Source organism: Nicotiana tomentosiformis, chromosome 11, assembly GCF_000390325.3.
Source record: "Nicotiana tomentosiformis chromosome 11, ASM39032v3, whole genome shotgun sequence".
NCBI lineage: Eukaryota > Viridiplantae > Streptophyta > Magnoliopsida > Solanales > Solanaceae > Nicotiana > Nicotiana tomentosiformis.
The window spans coordinates 94823347-94843041 of NC_090822.1; the positions used below are offsets into that span (position 1 = coordinate 94823347).

General features: G+C 35.5%; 2 protein-coding genes across 3 annotated transcripts; both read left to right on the forward strand.

The window, feature by feature from the left end:
* The first annotated feature begins 1065 nt into the window (after positions 1-1065).
* Positions 1066-8582, forward strand: LOC104117555 (uncharacterized). Of its 2 annotated transcripts, XM_070188593.1 has the most exons (3): positions 1066-1299; positions 1501-4712; positions 6415-8582. In XM_070188593.1, the coding sequence occupies exon 3, from the start codon at positions 6439-6441 to the stop codon at positions 8419-8421; it is 1983 nt and encodes a 660-aa protein (XP_070044694.1). In that variant the 5' UTR covers positions 1066-1299; positions 1501-4712; positions 6415-6438; the 3' UTR covers positions 8422-8582. The 2 variants fall into 2 exon arrangements, with proteins under 2 accessions (XP_070044694.1, XP_009626921.1); XM_009628626.4 differs by lacking the exon at positions 1501-4712 and having other exon boundaries at positions 1069-1299.
* A 699-nt stretch (positions 8583-9281) lies between these two features.
* On the forward strand, positions 9282-18710 carry LOC104117554 (uncharacterized). The gene is made up of 14 exons (XM_009628625.4): positions 9282-9726; positions 10397-10437; positions 11947-12039; positions 12331-12405; positions 12868-12917; positions 13231-13320; positions 14089-14145; positions 14805-14874; positions 15797-15898; positions 15978-16030; positions 16221-16371; positions 16476-16560; positions 17465-17593; positions 18214-18710. Exons 1-14 carry the CDS (start codon positions 9420-9422, stop codon positions 18393-18395), a joined length of 1485 nt encoding a protein of 494 aa, XP_009626920.1. The 5' UTR covers positions 9282-9419; the 3' UTR covers positions 18396-18710.
* Positions 18711-19695: the final 985 nt, after the last annotated feature.

The window sequence follows — 19695 nt, forward strand, 5'->3', positions numbered from 1 at the left end:
GAAATATTGTGTGGGGTTGCATCCACATATGTCACAAACTACAAAATAAATAACATAAAAAATAACCATAAAATCATATTCTTGCAAAGAAAGATACTATTATATGAAGAATTATTTGGAATTCCTAAATTACCAAATCACTCTCACTCTCAAATATGTAAAATATTTAACACATTCAATATAATGCATATCAATTTTTTTTATTCGGCGAAAATGGTAAAAAGTAGGTTGTTTTTTTACCAAGTTTAGTGCTCCTTGGAAACAATGGAGTTTAGGCACAAGCAGTCAAGGAGTTCTAGGCACACTTTTTCTGCTAGGAGAAAGAAAGTGAGATAATTTAAAAGGTTTGTTACTGAAGGTTTCAACAATAAATAAAAGATCGATTTATAGTTGAAACTTTTAATGACAAATTTTTATATATATATAAGATGTATGTGTTGTAGTACTACTCCATGTCAACTTCACCGTTTGTATTTATTATTACTTTAATAATAAGATGTTGGAATTTGTAAATATAATTTTATTTTATTTTTGGATAAGGGAGCATTTCATACTGAATTTGATATAATATGCTACTCAGTCTATTTGACTCTACACAAAAGGGAAAAAGAAGAAGGAAGAAAAAAGAACAATGTTTGTTACTTTTTTTCTCTTCATTTAGGGATTATTTGGTTCACTTACTAATTATGTGAGGGTTATAATGTACAAATTGGTTATATAGTAATTAATAATTAATGATTTGTATGTGATGATTAATATGAAAGGATTGTTATGGTTTGATTAATAATGAAATGATTATTACACATGATTTACTTACTTTTAAAATAATTGTTATATATGAATTACTTACATATCTATTACACGACTCTTATTTTATATTCTATATCGCATAAAATAATATATATATTTCCGTATAACTTTATACATATATTATTTAATTTCTTTTCTAATGAGATCAATCACACACTGTGTAGTGATGAATAGCTTCTGATACTACTCTCCATCTCTCCCCCATCTTTCCCCCAAATTCCAAAAATTAGAAAAATCCAATTCCTAATCCAATTTTTATATTGTACAAGTGAAAGAAAAAAACCCTAATTCCGTTGATTCAGTTTTCATTTCAGCCTCGTATTACATACTCTCTCTCTCTCCTTTCCCTTTCTCTCTGTCTATATCCAATTTTTCCAATCTCTCTGCGTCTCTCTCTCTCTCTCTCCCCGCGTTTTCTCATTCTTCTTCTTTCTCACCGCCCACACACCGTTTTCCTCGATCGATCCGTCCCTTTCTCTTCCGTTACAGGTACGTTCATATTTCCCTTTCCCATTTCCCACTCCCCCCACCCCCGCGCCCTTTTTGTCTTCTTATGATCGGTCTTTATTAGAGCTTCTGATTGTGATATTCTTCTGAATTGTTTCGTTGTTTTGCATGGCCATTTGGTGAATTATACGAATTTGTTTGTCTTCTAAATTTTTTCGTAATCTTTTGAATTTTGTGTTCTAGGGTTTGGGATTTGTTGTTGTAGTTGAGGAGTTGCTAGATTTGTGGAATGGAGAGTGGAATTCGTGTTTTGATGCTATGGGAGTGAGGACGCTTGCATTTGTGTGTTTTGTATTGAGTGATGTTTGAGTTTATATGTATATAGAGGTATATGATTATGTTTCTTTAGCTGAAGAAATGCATTGGGGTGGGGGTGGGAGGGGGGTTTGTCTATGTGCGCATTATTGATTGATTTATGAGAATTATTGTGTCAAATTGGAAATTTGATCGGTACCTCTACTGGTGGTGGGAGATATCAGTCACCCGGTGGAATGGTCGAGGTGTACGCAAGCTGGCCCAAACACCATGTCATAAAAAAGTAAGGGAAATTTGATATTGAGAAATGGATTGAGCGTTCTGGCAGTCATTTGAAGAAGACCAATTTTCACCTCTCTTTTGTGCTGTGTCATTCTATCTGATAGTAAAATTATAAGGGAATGTTGGCTTCCATAGTTTAGAGTGCTATCTTGTTTTTGGTCAATTGAGTGCTTTTTTGTTTTAGCTCGAATAGATGCAAACCATGTTTAGGGATTGTAAATTTGCAAAACGTACTATAAGTTGCAAGCAGTTTAAATTTTAGTAATACATTTGAAAGATAAATCAAGGTGACAAGTGATTTATTCTTAGCCATGATGCATAGGGAAGTATTTTTGCTGCTATAAAAATAGAAAAAGAAATGTTTAAGGAACTTACTAGAGTAAATGCAAGATAACAGACAGCCACTTTGGGGATGTGGAGAATATTCGTTTCCTCTTAAGATCTGATTCTATGGTTGTAAGACAGTTTGGTGTTTTTGATTATAATGTTGAAGTCAGTATGTATATTACTTCAGTGTGCTTTTCATTTCTTCAAAGTTCATATGCATCCGGCAATGGAAAAGAAAGGAATCAAGGATAATTGCTAATTACTTAGAAAAGGACAAAAAAGAAAAGGATAACTGCTGCTATTGATTTTGACTAGAGGTAAAGCCAATAGTGTACACATCTTCAGAGGCTTCTGCCAATGAAATATGTTGGCAGTTTGACTTGATATAAAGTCATAACATGACGTTTTTAATAGCTCAATCTGGATTGTTATACACACACACATGGAGAGAAAGAGATAATTTTTTGACCTATGGGACATTGAGGAATTTGTAAATGGCTGTAAGAACTTGAGTGTGAGCAGGGGCGGATGCACGCTTACCGAAGCGGTGTCACGCGACACCGCTTTGTCGGAAAATTTTACTAAATATATGTATTAATACTGCACTAAAACAGATAAGTATGATAAAATGACACCACTTGACATAAATTGTGTCTTGGTGTGTTGGTTATGTGCTTGATTTTGCTCTAAGAGAGGTCAAAGGTTCAAACCTCAGCTAGCACATTTTTCTTTTGCAAATATTTGAGAGAGCCTTTGTGGTTAAAAATTGTGATGAATTAGAATTGGAATCACGACTTTTTATAACTTAAAACTCAACAAAACCAATAGACTAAGGCTATTTCTTGTCTAAAAGTATGATAATCAAAGTTATATTCCAGTTCTTCTATAAATTTCGACACCGCTTACAAAATTTTCTGCGTACGTGGAGTGTGAAGATTTACGACATGCTATGTTTTCTAATTATAGAAGTGGCAAGGGCTTGCTTTGGTTTGGTTTTGGTGTACCTGTAATTGCAAAGGATATTCTGGAAAAAATAAAAGTGAAACTTTATCAATCCCTCGTATTTGCTTGTTTAATGGAGTGTTAAATAATGACATGGACTTTACTGATAAAATAAATAAGTACTTTGACCATGCATGAGATTTACATTGTTCGTCCCTCAGCTGTATCCTTTCAGTTTCTGTTTGTATCAGTGTTATCAAAGGCGTGATTAAAGCGCGCTTAAACCCTGAAGCGAGGCTCAAAACATGTTGAGTGCTTCGCCTCGCTTAATTGGCGCTTCAGTGTTGTCATCAAGGCTCTAAGACATACTTTTCCTTGCTAACGAGCGTAATTCGGTAGAGGCGACACTAAACAATTGATATTTCACTTTATTGTAAACTTTCTTCAATTTCTTTGTCCATATATTTGGTATTCATGCTTATAGATATTAGTCTTGGAGTATACATACATATTTGTAGTTTTTCTCCATTTGCGCCTTTCTTCATTCAAGCCCACGCTTTATTTGCGCTTTGCGCTTAAAGCCCCAACAAACCTTAGAGCCTTTTTGCGCTTTTCGCTTTTGATAACACTGGTTTGTATTTGTAAAAAAGATTATAATTTAAATTCTCTTGACCAAAATAAATAAATAATAATAATTGTAATTTAATCAATCTCTCTGCATTTCTTAGTTTTGAGAGGAAAATCCACATTCCTGAAACTTCCCCTGTTCAGCGCATTTAAGTGTCTTTTCTGTTGTTAAGCTATGCTTCTAAATCGAGTGAGAATAGTATAAATCAGTGTCTGCATATATATTTTGTTTTTGATAGGTAACTGAAAGAATGTTATTGATGTAAAGAAGGGGCCAACTTTAAGAAAAAGTTGGATAGGAGTACATCTATAAGATAACTTTACAGAGAGGGTAAATCAGTGTCTGCATATGACATATTTTAAGGTTGAATTTGTAACAACATGAGGATGGTGATTGAGTATAAAATATGTGAGCTCTTAATACTAGTCTACCATTCTAGAGCACTTTATCTAGCTTTTGGTCCATGTAAGACATTGTTGGGGCTCATGTTATAAGTTGTGACTGTTCTTGTCAATTGGGGGTGCTAGTTAAGGGATTTGGACAAGCCAATATTAGCAAATATAAGGCTATTCCTTTGAGCAAGTTTGATGGGTCCTTTTTCTAAGATACCAAAGTGGGGATTATAATTTGACACTAGAAGATGGTGAAGATGTTTATTGGTTCTACCCTGTTGCTCGGACTCAGGTGCAGATGTCCGATACAAGTGAGAATCTAGAGGTCAGATCCTTCATGATCTAAATTTCAAGATTCGGGGTTACAAATCCAAGTACAAATATGGGTGCGGGGATTTGACTAAAAATAATTCAAATATCTGAAAATAGAGTTATAAAAATATGTCTATATTATGAGACATTTGTGAAAAACTTACAACGTATTCCGAGAAGGAGAAAATATTGATCAAGAGGAGAATCCGAGAAGGAGATAAAAGGAAAAGGACTGACATAGAATTTCTATATAAAAGGTATTTTATTTTCTTCAATTTCACTATAACTTTTGTTTTGATTTCAAAAATTATTGTATCTGTGCCGAATTTTTCCGTCGATTTTGGTCAAATTACCCAAAATCGGTTGACCAGTTCCGTACTTCCGTTATGGATCCCACACCAACGTCATGTCGACATGGGTGCGGCACCGAAAGTGAAGAGTCTGAGCAACTTAGGTTCTACCAGCCAGATGATCTACGACTCTTATAATTTCAACGATCTTACTTGTCTCCTCGCATTTGGTTTGATTTATGTTCAATTGTCCTTATAAAAAATTTATGTTATTTTGCTTTGCTTGCATAGTGGTATACTGGAAAAGAAAGAAAAAGAAAAGCCTTATCGCCACTACCTCCGTCAAGCGATTCTTGTTAGATTCGTGATCTAATGAACTTTTTATATATTAAAATCCCATTTTGTGACTAACCTAGTGAGTCATTAGTGTTAGTAAAAGGAAAATAAAGGTGTGCCTAAGGTGAAAGCACACGTCTTACTGCGCATTTTTGCTAATTTTAAGTACAAGTGAGCCATTAAAGACAGTGGAACAGCTTAGTTACATACATCTCTCTCTCTCTCTCTCTGGTTTTTTTTTGGGGTGTGGGGGGGGGGGGGGATAGATATATTTGGAAGTAACATTAAACATACAACTGTTGAAGGGCACAAAACAAAGGGTGACAGAGACAAACCCAAAGAGTTTCTTGATAAAGTAGAAACAAAACCGACGGTAACCCATGCTTGTAAGTTGGGTTACCTGGATGGATGTTCATCTATCAATTACCTATATTGGGCCTTGGTTTTCTTGTTGGCTTAGCTCTTTCACGTGTTATGTTTATTTGCTTAATTTTGCACTCTGATTGTGGTGAGACTATCTCTTTTCTTGTTTTATGACCATGCTGCCACTAGCACCACATTCAGTAGAATTCCTTTTGTCAGATAATTATCTTTTCTTCAAGTTTAAATAATTGATGAAAATATACTGTAATAACATATGTTCGGGTTTTCTCATGTTCTAGTAGGTCATTTTTCCTTTCCTCATGTGATTTTGGACAATGTTTTAGCCTATATCCTTTGAATTATCAACTATTTGAAACTTTTGAATTATCAACTATTTGAAACTTTAAGCTTGCTTTTCTGATTGCTATGAATTAAATATGGCCTGTTGAAATGCCATTGTGGACATTTGGCACTTGGTTGGCTAGCTAAAACTGAGTTTTTTTTTCTAGGCAAAGATCTTAAAATTATTTGGCGACTAGGTGTTGTCCATTCTCATTTGTAATCATATCTTGTCTTCTTTTCTATAGTTGATATTGAGATGTCAATACGAACCTAGGAAATCAAAGAACTTCTGTTTATAATCCAATATCATTGTCTTTGATGTTACTATAGATTGGGATGGGTGCAGGCCTCTACTATCATCTACCCTTCATTGAGACTGTTGTATTATCCTTTCCTTTGAGCTCTGCACTTCAGAAAGATACTTTTCTCTTCAAACTTGTAAAAAAAAGAAGAGAGAAGCTTGATACATTTTTTTTTTGCTGAAATGCGTTGGTTCAAAAAGTTAAATAGCTTGGTTCTTTGCTCCTACCGATAAAATAATGAGTATCTAATATATATTTAAAATTTACCTTGTCTGCTTGAAGTTGCTTTAGTTATTTGCTGACCTGACAGCTCCCAACTGCTATAGGTTTTGGAATTAGAAGCTGCAGTAATGTCTCCGGCAGCTAGGTCCAAGTCAAAGGATAAAAAGATGAGCAAGGAACCACCCAAAGTTGCTTCAAAGCCTTCAAGTGCAAATGCAGGCGGTGGGGTTCCCACTAGTGGATACAATCCTCTTCTGGGGACATTCCATACACTTGACACAGCTCCTGTGACTTCGAATGCTGCTCTTCATGTCAATGGTCGTTTCAGAAACATTGATGAGACAGATGACCCTAGTGGGCACTCTCTCGGAGCTGGTGGAGAGTATGATGCTGTTTCCAATAATGGTAGCTGGTCTGGTGAGTCGGAGGATCATAAAGAGAGAACTTCTAATCTTCCTTCCCGACAAGAGATATTACCTGGTGCTGATAATGACAAGCGGGAAAAAATCCGTCAGAAAAATGAGAGGAAGCATCAACGTCAGAAGGAGAAGCGAGCACAAGAGTTGCATGAAAAGTGTAGTGGCTATCTCATGTCAAGAAAGCTGGAAGCACTTGCTCAGCAGCTTGTGGCTATGGGGTTCTCCTTGGAACGGTCAACTATGGCTCTTATTCTGAATGAAGGCAGAGTAGAAGAGTCAGTAGCATGGTTATTTGAAGGAGGCGAAGAAGCAAACAAAGACAAGGAACACAATCTTGATACTGGGGGTAATTTGAAAATTGACATATCAGAAGAGCTTGCTCGCATCGCGCACATGGAAATTAGATATAAGTGCTCCAAGCAGGAGGTTGAAAGAGCAGTAGTTGCCTGCGAGGGTGATCTTGAAAAGGCTGAAGAGACTTTGAGATCACAAAAGCAGGAGCCCGCCTCTGTTCCGTCCAAGCCAGAAGAAACTGGCGATCCTCCTACTGTGGGTAATGGCAAGCTACCAATTGCCACCGGCCAGATTCTAACAAGAGTACCTGTAAAACCTTCATTATCTAGTACAATACCAGCAAAGAGAGATGAGAAAGACTTCAATTATACTAAAGTTGCTGCCGCAGCAGGGCCTCCTTTGGATCCTGGGAGCAAAAACATACCATTGCTGAAAAGGGTTCTGCCAAAATTGGACTGGGCCATGTCACCACAAGTGTCAGTACCTGTTGATAAAAGGTGGCCAAATGGAGGATCAAATCCTTCTGTTTCCTATTCTTTGGCATCTTCTTTGCAGGCATCACCTCCACCGCCCAAGACAGAAGCTCGTTATGTGGCTGTTGGAAATGAATTGAAGAATCTACAGATAGGAACTGTGAGAGAACCAGTTATAGTCATGCAACGACCCCAGTCTGTCAATGCCAGGCACACTCCCACCTCAAATGTAAGCTCATCTCCTCCAGGAACAGCAGTGTCGTGGTATCCTAGTAATATTGCTGAAACAATGACACCCAATGGTATGATTCCACATATTCCGTGCACAAGAAGCCTGAGCATGAATGGTGTCAGCACTAACCAATTGTATAACCAGCTTCATTATCAACAGCACCCGCATCCAGAGCAATTTGTTTCCAGCAATGGCACACTCGAATCACCAGGATCTAACCGGGGAAATAGTTTGTGGAGTAACACAGGTGCATCCCAGACACAAACAATTGCTGCAGCTTCCTCACTTGGACTCTTCTCCGGGTTGGGCACCAATGGTACTTCTGGGCCATCGTTTCCTGTTGACTGGAACACCGGCGGTGGCTCAATGCTGCAGCAGCTAGATTACGCCAACATAGACTGGAGTTTAGATCGCGGCTCATTGTCGTCGAGAACAGGTGGTATGTGGCCAACAATGAACTCTTTTATGCAAAACAATGCTCGTAAATATGATTCATTTACCCCTGGACTCGCTGTAAAGTCTACCATAAGACCTGATCTGCGCAATGGGATTGGTATACCGATTCCCGGGTTGCACGATGGAGCAAGTACAGCAGAATCGTCGGCTGGTGGTTCTCGGGAGTGGACTTCTCCTTTTGAAGAGAGAGACCTTTTTAGCTTACCAAGACAGTTTGTTTCTTCTCCCTCGCTGTAGGGTGGTGGGAGAGATTTGACTGAATAAAAAAGAAAGAGATGAAAAAAAAGAGAACTGTAAATGTACTTTGGATTTGGTGTTGGTGTTGGCTCTTGTGATGCATTTGCCCTCTTGATATTGTGATCAATTATAGTGAAAAAGCATACAGTCGTTTGGTTTAATACCGCTTTCTTTTTCCCCTTCTTCCAAATAAAATAGGTTCCCGCTAAATCTAAATAAAAACCTAAATCTAAATTTAAAAATGACAAGAATCTATATCGGAAATTCAGTTTTATAGCTGTTTGATTTTGGTTTATAAGGTTTACTAACATACCATTATAATTGGTTTGTGTTTCTTATATTAATTAGAAAAAACCTACCACGTGCAGGAAAATTTAACCGTAATCGCTGTATGTTGGTAATTATCTTTAGTTACATAAAATAAAGGTAAAATTACATAAATTAACTATGCTTAAATAAATCGATTAGTAATAATTGAGATTAAAAACTTCCCCCATTGAAAATTAACTAACCAAACAAATGGGAAAAGTTTATGTAAATGACACATAATATGAATTATTACTTGATTTTAAGCTTTTCGTGATTTATATCTAGAGTAACTCAATTTTTTTAGAAAGCAGCGTGCCTATGATGTTTGTGACAAGCCTAACCTGTAAATTAGCTCGACGGACAAATTCTATGTGGAAATTGCACATCATCTTTCCCACTAAAATATAAGAAAAATAACCTTCAAATTAAAGGGAAAACAAAAGGAAGGGAAAAAAGATTTGACGATTTTAATTAAAAGATTAATTTGAAGTTGGCTTTTAAATTGTATTTATCCCATTTATAACACAAAGTTTTCCAAATTCCACATCAGCTTCTTTTTTGCCTCTAGTTCTCGTCCAACCAACCAAAAAACCAGAAAGAACTGGCTGAGAGAGCAGTAGAGCTCAGAACCAAATACAACAAGAACGAGCCAAAAGAGGCAACTCCCTCTAATTGTGTAACACCTAACAATGGCCTTTTCTTCTTCTTCTTCTTCTTCTCTATTACTTCATTTCAAGCTTTCCCTTCCTCATACGCAAAACCCATTTCGTAGATTTTCTTCAAATTCTTGTTATGTACCTCCTAGGATTTTACCCAAATGCTGTTCTCAAAGCTTTAAGTCACGAACTTTGTTCAAGTGTTACTCCCAAAGACAGTCAAGTGAACAAAAAACTGAAGAAATTTTGGAAGGAGAAGTAGTGGGTATAAGGGAAGAAGTGTATGACTTTGAAAGACTGTTTTCTAACCTCAATCAAGCCACTTTGAAGAGAGAAGCAGGTATTTTTAATTTGCTGCTTTCTTGGTTCATCTTTCACTGTTTCACCATGCTTGACTTTAATGGTCTGGTCAATGCCATTTTCTTAAGCCAATTCTCAAAACTTTTACCAAATGTAAAACTAATACTCAAAGTATCACAACAGTCACTAAAGGATTGTAACAGCAAAAATCACTCAACTTTGCCGAAGTATCATAGAAATAATATTATATCCACTATCACCATATCTCTATTGTTTCCTCCTAGTGACTTTCTGTGATACTTAGTCAAAGTTGAATCGCTTTTTGGTTATTTAGGTAAAGTTGAACTATTTTTAGTGACTTTGGTGAAATTACGTGAAATATGAGTAAATGAAATTAACCCCACTATTATTGCATTGCTGAGCTGGTTGTAACACTGCAGTGTCTAAAGGATTAGAGAAATAAGGAATTAGGAGGAAGATCTTGGTGGGAGAGATAGTTGAAGTAACAACCCTTATAGTTCAACATTCGGCACTTTGGTTGAAATAAATTTTTTGGTCTAGATGGATTAGCATTGGGACTAATATCAAAGTCGAAAATTAAACTTTATGTCCGGAATGAAGCAAGTGTTTCAAGTTCCCTTAGAAATTATGTTATTTGGAAATCTTGACGTTTTATGTGTTTGTTTAACTGTCTTCCTCAATTGTTTCAGGAAGCCTCAGCAGTGCCATTTTTCTCGTTGCTGGCACCACTGTAAGTTTTCTCTCCCTTTCACAATGTTTGAACTATGCATGTGTACATTATTTGTTTATATATCACATAGCATCATCTAATGATAATATACTAAATTTATGTCATCCACACGCTCTTTGTAATTATAGAACATGTAATTGTTGCTTCTTTATCATGTTATGTTCTAGTTGTTGTAGTTGCGGTGTCAAACTTTCATGATACTTCTGACTTGATATTGGTGGGATATGGATGTAGTTTCAGGCCCTATTTCATCGAGTGTGCATCTTTAGATGATGCAATCTTCTTAAACAGGAGCAAAATGTATATAGAAAGGGGTTACTCAGTTCATTTTTAGCCGCAATGGTAGAGAAACAAAGAGCTTTCTGCTTCTGTTGAGACTAAATTAAAATTAAAAAGTAGTCCTTAAGTGGACTCTCAAAAGACTATGCAAATGGATGAATTTGTTCTGCTCACTGTTAGCTACTTCTTTGTTTCAGAGAATTGAATTTTACTAATATCTTTGCTTCCCCAGTGCTTCGAGATGAAGTAATCTTCTTCATTATGAGGTTCAATGGTCACATGGGGAATGTCTCTCATCGACTACCTATAAATTAGAAGTGATCACATATTCACATGTTATCATTTTTTACTTTATATAGCACATCCAAGAAAACAAATGAAGACTGGGGGATGTTATGTGACATGTGTAACAACTACAGGATGCTTGCTGATCCTGTAACACATAGATTCAGAATTACTATTACTAGGTGTGACCTATATAATCATGAGTGGTTCGTTAAGAAGCTCAAAGGTTTCTTTCTCTTCGTTTCATCTCTAATGTGCAATCTTGGTTCATTTCCTAGTATTAAGTACTTTTCTGTTGCCTGCTTTCTTATGTGGTCTTATATTCCAAAAAGCTTCTTGTTGTGATCTTCTCCCATTCCGAAATTTTATGTGGTTGTTACATATCAAGACTTGTACTTCTGCACAGTCAGCTTTCTGCTATACAACTGATCTTCTTCTAACTGTCCCAAAATATCTTCCCATTTATTAGGACAATCTTTTTCATGCTATTCAACAAATCTCCAAATTTACGTTGCTGAAAGTTAGCATCCTATCCAATGTTACTCTACCAGAAGCTTTTAGTTAATTAAATTTATAACTTTAAAGCCACATTTTTTACTAGTATAAGAAAGTTAATAAAGCAACCTGTACAGACACTCAATTCTTAATATCCATTCCTGATTAATGTGTAGACTCTGATTGGCTTAAGGGAGTATGAGAAAGTTATTTGAAATGCATGAAGAGGGGAAGTCGACGATTTCAAAATATGAATATATGAGTTTTTCCTGGCTGCGTACATTTTTTGATTTTGATGGTAGTAGCTTCCTTCCATGAATATCAACAATTCTCGAGCGTATTCTGATTGCAAATTCTTTCTCGTTAGGCATCATGTCTCCTATGTTTTTACTCTTATTTAACATGAATGAAAGGACTTACAGTAAACTATCATCTATGTGTCGTGAATAGGTAGGTGCAGGTATTCTTGCTATTCCGGCCGTCACACAAGAATCTGGATTTCTAGCCTCTGCAGTAGTTTGCATTATTTGCTGGATTTTTATGGTAAACGATTCAGCATTTTTTCAACTTCTCCATTTTTCATTTTCTTATCATTTTCTAATCTGGTTTCTCAAGAATCTGTTGAAAACCAGTATAAATGTAAAAGTCGATTAATTAATTCACTAGTTGCCCCTATAGATTCTTCTCTGTAATAACCTCCACATCAATAGTATGTTATTGCTTATATTTCTGACTGCTACGTTTGATTCCTCTTACCCCTTTTCCTCCCCACTCCTAAACCGGTCTTCAATTTTCTGGCATCAATAAGATTCTTGGAAATCCAAAATGGTGCAGGTAGTGACTGGACTACTTATTGCGGAAGTAAATGTGAAGACAATGTGTGAGCTTGGTTCAGGCGGTGTGTCATTGGTATGATACTTATTGATCTGAGCATAGATTTTCTTTTCTTCCTTCTTCAAGAAAATGGTTTTGTTAAATTACTCAGGACCACCCATTACTCTGCGTGGAGAAAAGCTTATGCTCACAGAACTTAGAAATTTGAACTTCCATTTTTCTTTTCCATGTTGGGTGTTTTAATGTTATCTCCTCTCTCAAAGCAGATATAATCTGTCATTATATAATGTGAAATGGGAAGTCAAGATAACCGTTTTTACATTTAAAATATTTTAAATAGATGGTCTTATTTCACATTAGTTTCTTTTAAAAAGTTTAATAAAGTGTCATCTACACTTCTCATCACGCGTCGTTTTTATATGAAGTTGTTTCCTCACTTCCTATAGATGTGGTGGCTATACTAATCCGATATGCTTTCTTTGATTTCAACTTCTAATTCCATTCATTTCTTATCCTAATGGAACGTGGTTATTTCAGGTGTCAATGGTCAGGAGAACGCTAGGAAATACAGGAGTGCAAGTAGCTTGGTAGGTTGATCTTACATTGCTAATGCTGCAAAAATTGGTTATCTTTTGCTTGAATTCCAAAACTTTTTCAGTGAGCCTTGTTACTATAGTGATTTATCGACTGCTTTGAGTGAAAAAGAGAAAGGAAAAACAAGTTTTAGTAACTGTCTTTTGATGGTATTCATTGATGTATGTTAACCCATTATTAATTGATCTAAACCCCTCTCCCCTCCCATAGTTTTCTTAGTTATGAGAATCAAGTATTTTTAGTTTTACACACACACTTTTGATTTGAATAATTTTTCGTTTAATGAAACTGTGTTTCTAACGGCAGCTGGTCGTACATTTTCATCCATTACGCCCTTCTTGTTGCTTACGTCGCTCGTTCTTCAGATATATTGACAAACTTCAGCGGGATTCCATCGTATGTTCAAAATCTTCCTTAAAACTTTCGGATAGTATCATCAGTTATGTAATTTTTATGCTTTAGTTGATGACAGTCTTTAAATTTCCTTTATCATGTAATCATACAATTCTCAAGAGTTTGGCTTTCCAATTTATACTTCTAAAGAAAAGGTTGATGCCTGATGTTATCGATGGACTATGGCCTCGTGGTACCTCTTGGTCTTGGAGGTTCTACCTGCATTGCTTCCACTCCTGAATATACTTGAGAGCAGGCATTTTAGAAATAAAATTATGCCATATATCAGTTAAAAAGAGTTTACTTGGAAATGGGTTCACTTACTCCTCATTTCCTTTTGGTATGTCTTAATCTAGGATGTAGATTTGCAAACAGATTTATGGTTTTTGTTTTAAATGCTTTAAAACTGAATTTTGGCTTTATTTATTTGACTAACACAGACATGATATTCAGTGTGAAGGAAAATAATGAGCTGTCCAAGTTTTATGCAACATTCTTACATTCATCGACTGGAGTGTGATTTACTTTATTAAATCGTGAAGTTTACTTCCAGATAGGTTTGTTTACAGAAGACAAATGATAATCCTTTAGGGTTACCATTTCTTCCTAAATAGTCAAAATGATGTCTTTGGGATGTTTTGTTCTTCCTGTATGTGTTATTTCAAAGCGCCATAAGTTTGGCATTAATTTCTCATAGCTTCTTGGAGAATATTGTAAATTTTTTCATATGATTTTTTTAGGCAAAAGTTGATGGAAGCATTATGATTGCAGATGGGAAACCGCAACCTTGTTTTCACTGCTTCTTGGAGGGATTTGCTTCTCTGGAAGGTTTGACATTACTTTCTCATTTTGTTGGCAGCGTTCCTCTTTTCTTATTGTCATGATCAGTAACTCCTTTTCAAAACCAATGACTACAAGTATGCATTACTTTTAAAAAGAATTGTTCCCTGAAGGTTTAGTGCATTTTGTAACAAGGTCCACGAAAAATTGTCTATGAAAGTGCAGCGCGCCAGCTGATGGGTGCTCTGACATGCGTCGATATTCATATGAAAGAAACTTTTGTGATAAATGGTTTAACTTCAACTTGTACTCTTTGGTTTGTGTACTTCCTGTGATTTATGGTTCCTTAATTCTTTGTTACATCTAAAGAACTGTAAACGAAATATAAACACCTGAAGAAAAAATTTGTTATTACCAGTAATGCTGTTCTTCCTTGTTCAGATATGGAACGCCGTCTGCTTTACCAAATACTCACATTGTGTATGTAAATTCATTTCATGGATACGGTCTTTTCAACATGGTAAAGGAAAACATTGCTAAATACTGACAAAGCAATATCTTATGCCCCGGGCAGTGTGTACTGCTCAGTTAATCTTATTGTTGTTCTATTCTACATGGAGGAATAAGCCCTTTTCTTTTTGCAAAATGATACATAATTTTCATCCTTAGAAGATTGTGAAAGTAACACAATTTCTAATTTTGTTTAGCCAGAGAACTATCGGGTCGGTTAACGGTGTCCTTGTCCTTGGTATCGTCGCCTCTTTCACAGCTCTTGTGGTAATTTCCATTCTTAATCAAGTAGAAAAGGCAGTTATTACTATCTTTAGGATAGTAACATTTGTTTTGCATATTACTTGTAAGGGTGCAATATTGATATTCTTCTTAGTAGAGAATGTGTTTCTGTACTTCATTGAAATTGGTGCTGTTGTATCTGACTCATGCCAATATATGCCTCGATAGGTGTCTGGTGAGGCCAACATAGATTAGCTGCCACCTGAATTAGTTAGAATGCCTAGGTTCTTTTAGTATTTAGATGTTGCATGAGATGGTAAATGCTTCTTGCCAACAGGTTTACTCATTGGCAGGTCCAAAAGCTATAATGGTAGATATGAAAGAAGATCCTTACTTCACATAGTACTATATACTATATGCTTATTAGATTAGTAGATGATTATCGGTTCGATTGAGCTTCTTAATGCTTAGACATGATCAGCTTTATTTGTTGTTTATATACGTTGTAGACATGATACAGGATATTATCTTCCCATACATCAAGTGCAGACCTTTTTTAATAAGTTTCTTGGAAACCACATTAATAGAATTTTTATTAGAGGTGTTGTATGAAATGTTAAAATGATTCTTGCCAACAGGTTTGCTTAATGGAAGTTCCTGAAGCTATAACGTTACGCGTAAAAGAAGTTAATAACTTCACATGGCCCCATCAATATGAACATTACATTAATAGACGGTTATTGACTAAGATGGGCTTCTTAATAGATATGGTCTACTTTATTTATTGTTTATACATGCCGAAACCTAAAAAACCAAGCGATGTATTAAATTTTAACAACTTTAAAAAGTCAATGACAAACTTTTGCCATATTAATCCATGTCTCGGAAACACCTATATCAAGCTTTCATGTAAAGCATTGGAAATGGCTTAGAGAGAAATATTGATATCCTATCTTTTATGCCTAAGGTTGTTGCCAGTGGAGACTTGCACTGGGAGGCTCTTCTGAAAGCTAATTTTGAAGCTGCTCCTCAAAGTATACCCATAATTGCACTTTCTTTTGTTTATCAGGTAAAAGCATTTTCCAATCAATTCATATAGTCACCCCGGGATTGTGCATCTAAGATATTCGGTTGCTTTTTGTTCTCAGAATGTTGTACCTGTTCTCTGTACAAATCTTGAAGGGGACCTGTCAAAAGTCAGGTGATTATCGCTATTTTGCTGCATATATTAGCCATACCTTACGAACATATAAAATTTGGTCAGCTTCCTTTATAGAGGCTGTTTCACTCGGTTCATCTTTGCTTTATATAACGTCTTATCAATATTTCAGGTAGTATTATATAGTTGGCTATTGCTATGTTCAAAATAAATTAAATTGTTATGGATGCAGGAGTGTTATAGTTTTCGGGACAGCAATTCCACTTGCTCTGTTTCTTGTTTGGGATGGTGTCATTTTGGGAACAATCACAACTCTTGGTACTGAAGCAGACAAAATTGTAGATCCACTACAACTACTGCGGGCTACTAATGGAATTGTTGGGGTTGGTACTTATTACAATGATCTACTATATTTCTTTTTTGAAATTAAGTAAAATAAGCCGGCACTGAAAGTTTTTCTCCTCTTAACTAAACATTGTGTTTGCAGCCAATAGTTGATGTCTTTTCGCTTCTGGCAATTGCTACTTCTTATATCGGATTTGTCTTGGGCCTTGTGGACTTTCTTGCTGACTGTGAGTGACTTGGCTCAGTAATCATCTAATTTATGTTCATGTACTATTTTCAGGGCTTTTCTGTTAGCGAAACTTGGTTTGCAGTTAGTATAGTTGCGAATGATTGTCTTGCATAAAATCTTCCTCTTTTTTTTTTTGGTTCACTATTTATTGGAAAGCACTTGTATTTTTTGTACCACAATTGCCTGATTATGTTCATCATTTGTAATTAGTTTAAAACATTCCTCCGCTGGTTCTTCACCATTACTTAAGCGCTTTCAATCGAAGGTGATTAATGTATTTAACCAATTAAAACAATGTAAAAGTTGTACCTTCATTCTCAAGCGGGAAGTTTGTGGAACTAAGGTGGAAGGATGGTGTGGTAATTTGAAATCTTAGAACATCTCTTTTATAAGAAAGTGATTACAACAGTGTCCTCTAGAAGCCAATGCTTATTAGCACAAAATGTAAAGTCCCTTTCAGTAATTACCAGACAACAGCTTTTTTAGCTTCGAGTATCTAGAAACAAAGAAAGGGGAGTGATTGAGATGTTGGTTGTCCACTTTAGCTTTGCTAGAGACAATTTGGTAATGAATGTCACTATCAGGAAGCCAAAAGGGCGTAAAACAGGAGGGTTTATTACCAGAGGAATCATTAACACATCTTCTATGCCCCTGAGTTCTCCGGGCGCTTATTTTACCGAGTTTGTTTCCCTTTTAGCTTCTCTTTGTGGAGTCGATGAACAAAATTATGCCTTAAAAATCTATTCACTCTTTGCTACCTTTCATAAACGGTTTTGAGCTAAACCTACAAGCAATGTTATTACCTTGTAGATTTCACTATGTTACATAAGTAATAAGTTTCCTTTTAGCACACTTTATGAGGTCTAACTTATGTTTTACTTTTGTCATTGAACTGCTGACAGTGCTGAAACTACCATCAGGTCCGAACAGGCCTCTGCCTTACCTACTTACTTTGGTGCCTCCCCTGATACTTTCACAGCTAGATCCAGAGATATTCTTCAAAGCATTGGATTTTGCTGGAACCTATGGAGGTACGGAGACTTACCTACAGTATAACTTTCTTTTACTATAACCGAGCAGTTGGAGAATAATATGAAAAACAGTGAGGAAAGATGGTGTACACAGTCTCATGAATTACATCAAAGCAAAGAAAACTGTATTTAGTATTAAATAATTCATTTCGTGGAATCCTTTTCTCTCTAGAAACAAAATACAAATGCTATCACATGCTGTTTGCATTGGAGTAACGAAAGGATACAGGGGATGAAGTTCAGTAATTTGGTTGCATATTGTGCACCCTTTGAGGATGGAGGCCTAGAGGTGGCGGTAGGAAAAGTATATAAAAAGTAAACAATAGGTCAATCGCCAATAGCTCCTTGACATGTAGAACTGGTAAGGTTGTGTACAGTAGGCCCAATGTGGTCTAGTCCTTCCTCAGACCCCACGCATAGTAGAATATTAGTGCATTGGGCTGCCCTTTGTTTTATGACTTTTTCGCTATTGCTAGCACCCGAAATTTTCAAAACTTCAATTTGGGACATAATGTAATGTGGCATCAGCCATCAGCTGCATATCGTTGTCCATCTATCTGTATGTTTATTCAATATCATTCTGAGCAATTTATATAATTCGTGTGCTTGTGGTTTTGTAGTTTTGGTGCTTTTCGGACTTCTTCCAGCTGCAATGTCCTGGTCCGACAGATATTCGGTATCAACTCAAACTCCAAACCTACCCCCGCTGGTTCCTGGAGGAAAGATCACTCTCTCACTTATTTTTGGAGGTGCAGCATTTGTCATTCTTTCAGAAATAATAGAGAACTTTGCACATGCATAGTTTTTGACAGGTGCTTATTTATGCTGTATCTGTCTCCAGTTCCCACATTATGTTTCTGCAAGTGCTAGCTAAATTAAGTCTATTACTACTTTTCTGTAGATGCAAGTGAAATTGTTGTGAATATGAGCACCTAGATAGAACAACATTGGAATGACGTTCTTTCATAGGTGTAATATCCAGACTTTATTATGGTGAAACTCTGAAGAAAGACATTATCAATTTATTTGACAACTTTTATTTGTTAAGGGATTCATGAAATGTTTTAATTTTAGCTGAATATCTTAGAAAATATACAGTAATTACTTTTTCTTTTTATACAGTCAACCCTCTCTATAACAACCTCGTTTGTTCCTATATTTTTTGGATTTTATAGTGAATGACTGTTATACACCTATAACAACATTTGACGTTTAAATATTTTTTGGCTGTTATAGATAAAAATTATCCAAAAATTATTTTTTTTTACCTTTTTTCATGTTACATATAAAAGATAAGAAAATTATTCAAATTTAAAATCTCAAAAGAATTGTATATTTCACTAGTTAAATATTGAAGAAAGCTAATACATTACTAATAAATTCATAACTAAAAATATAAAGATTTAAACTTTAAGGTAGACATTTTAAAGCTACCTAAAAACTAAAGATTGATGGAATAACTTTGTAATTGTAGCTTGTTTCATGTATTTCATTCTCTTACTAGCGATATTATGCTTGAATTGGTGAATATCGTGTCCAAATTTTCAGCAAGAAGGTATCCAATAGTTTTTCCTTAAAGATAATCTAAGAGCTTAACAGTTAAATTTTCTATCTAAATATTTTTTGGAAAATTGTCCAATGAAAAAGATATTATGTGCAAATCTTCAAATTTTATATCTTATGCAAGATAGAAACTTTATTTAATGGAAAAGATTGTGTGCATATTCTTAGAATTATTATTAGTAATTTTAAAGATCCTATATGGATGTTATAGAGAGGTAATTTTACGAAGAGTGATCTACTATAAATATGATTGTTGCTATGATAGGTAAAAAAAATGTTATAGATAGGTAAAATATAAACTTAAAAAATCGGTTATGAGAAAAAACTTGGCTTTTATATTGAATGGTTGCTATATAGGGACGCGGTTATAGAGAGGTCTGATTGTAATTGCACATCCATACATATATCCTACAAATAACAACAAAATACCCAGTATTATCCTACGAATAAAAGGTTTAATTTTAATCTAGCCTACCTTCCGTTCCTGCAAGGGCATCCTGCTCACCCCAAACCCGAAAGAAATTTAAACTTGGACAAAG

Coding starts and splice junctions, on each gene's coding strand:
- LOC104117555 (XM_070188593.1), top strand. CDS start 6,439: ATGTCTCCGGCAGCTAGGTCCAAGTCAAAGGATAAAAAGATGAGCAAG.
- LOC104117554 (XM_009628625.4), top strand. CDS start 9,420: ATGGCCTTTTCTTCTTCTTCTTCTTCTTCTCTATTACTTCATTTCAAG. Junction 14,146..14,804: donor GGGATTTGCTTCTCTGGAAG/GTTTGACATTAC, acceptor AATTTTGTTTAG/CCAGAGAACTATCGGGTCGG. Junction 15,899..15,977: donor CACTTTCTTTTGTTTATCAG/GTAAAAGCATTT, acceptor TTTTGTTCTCAG/AATGTTGTACCTGTTCTCTG.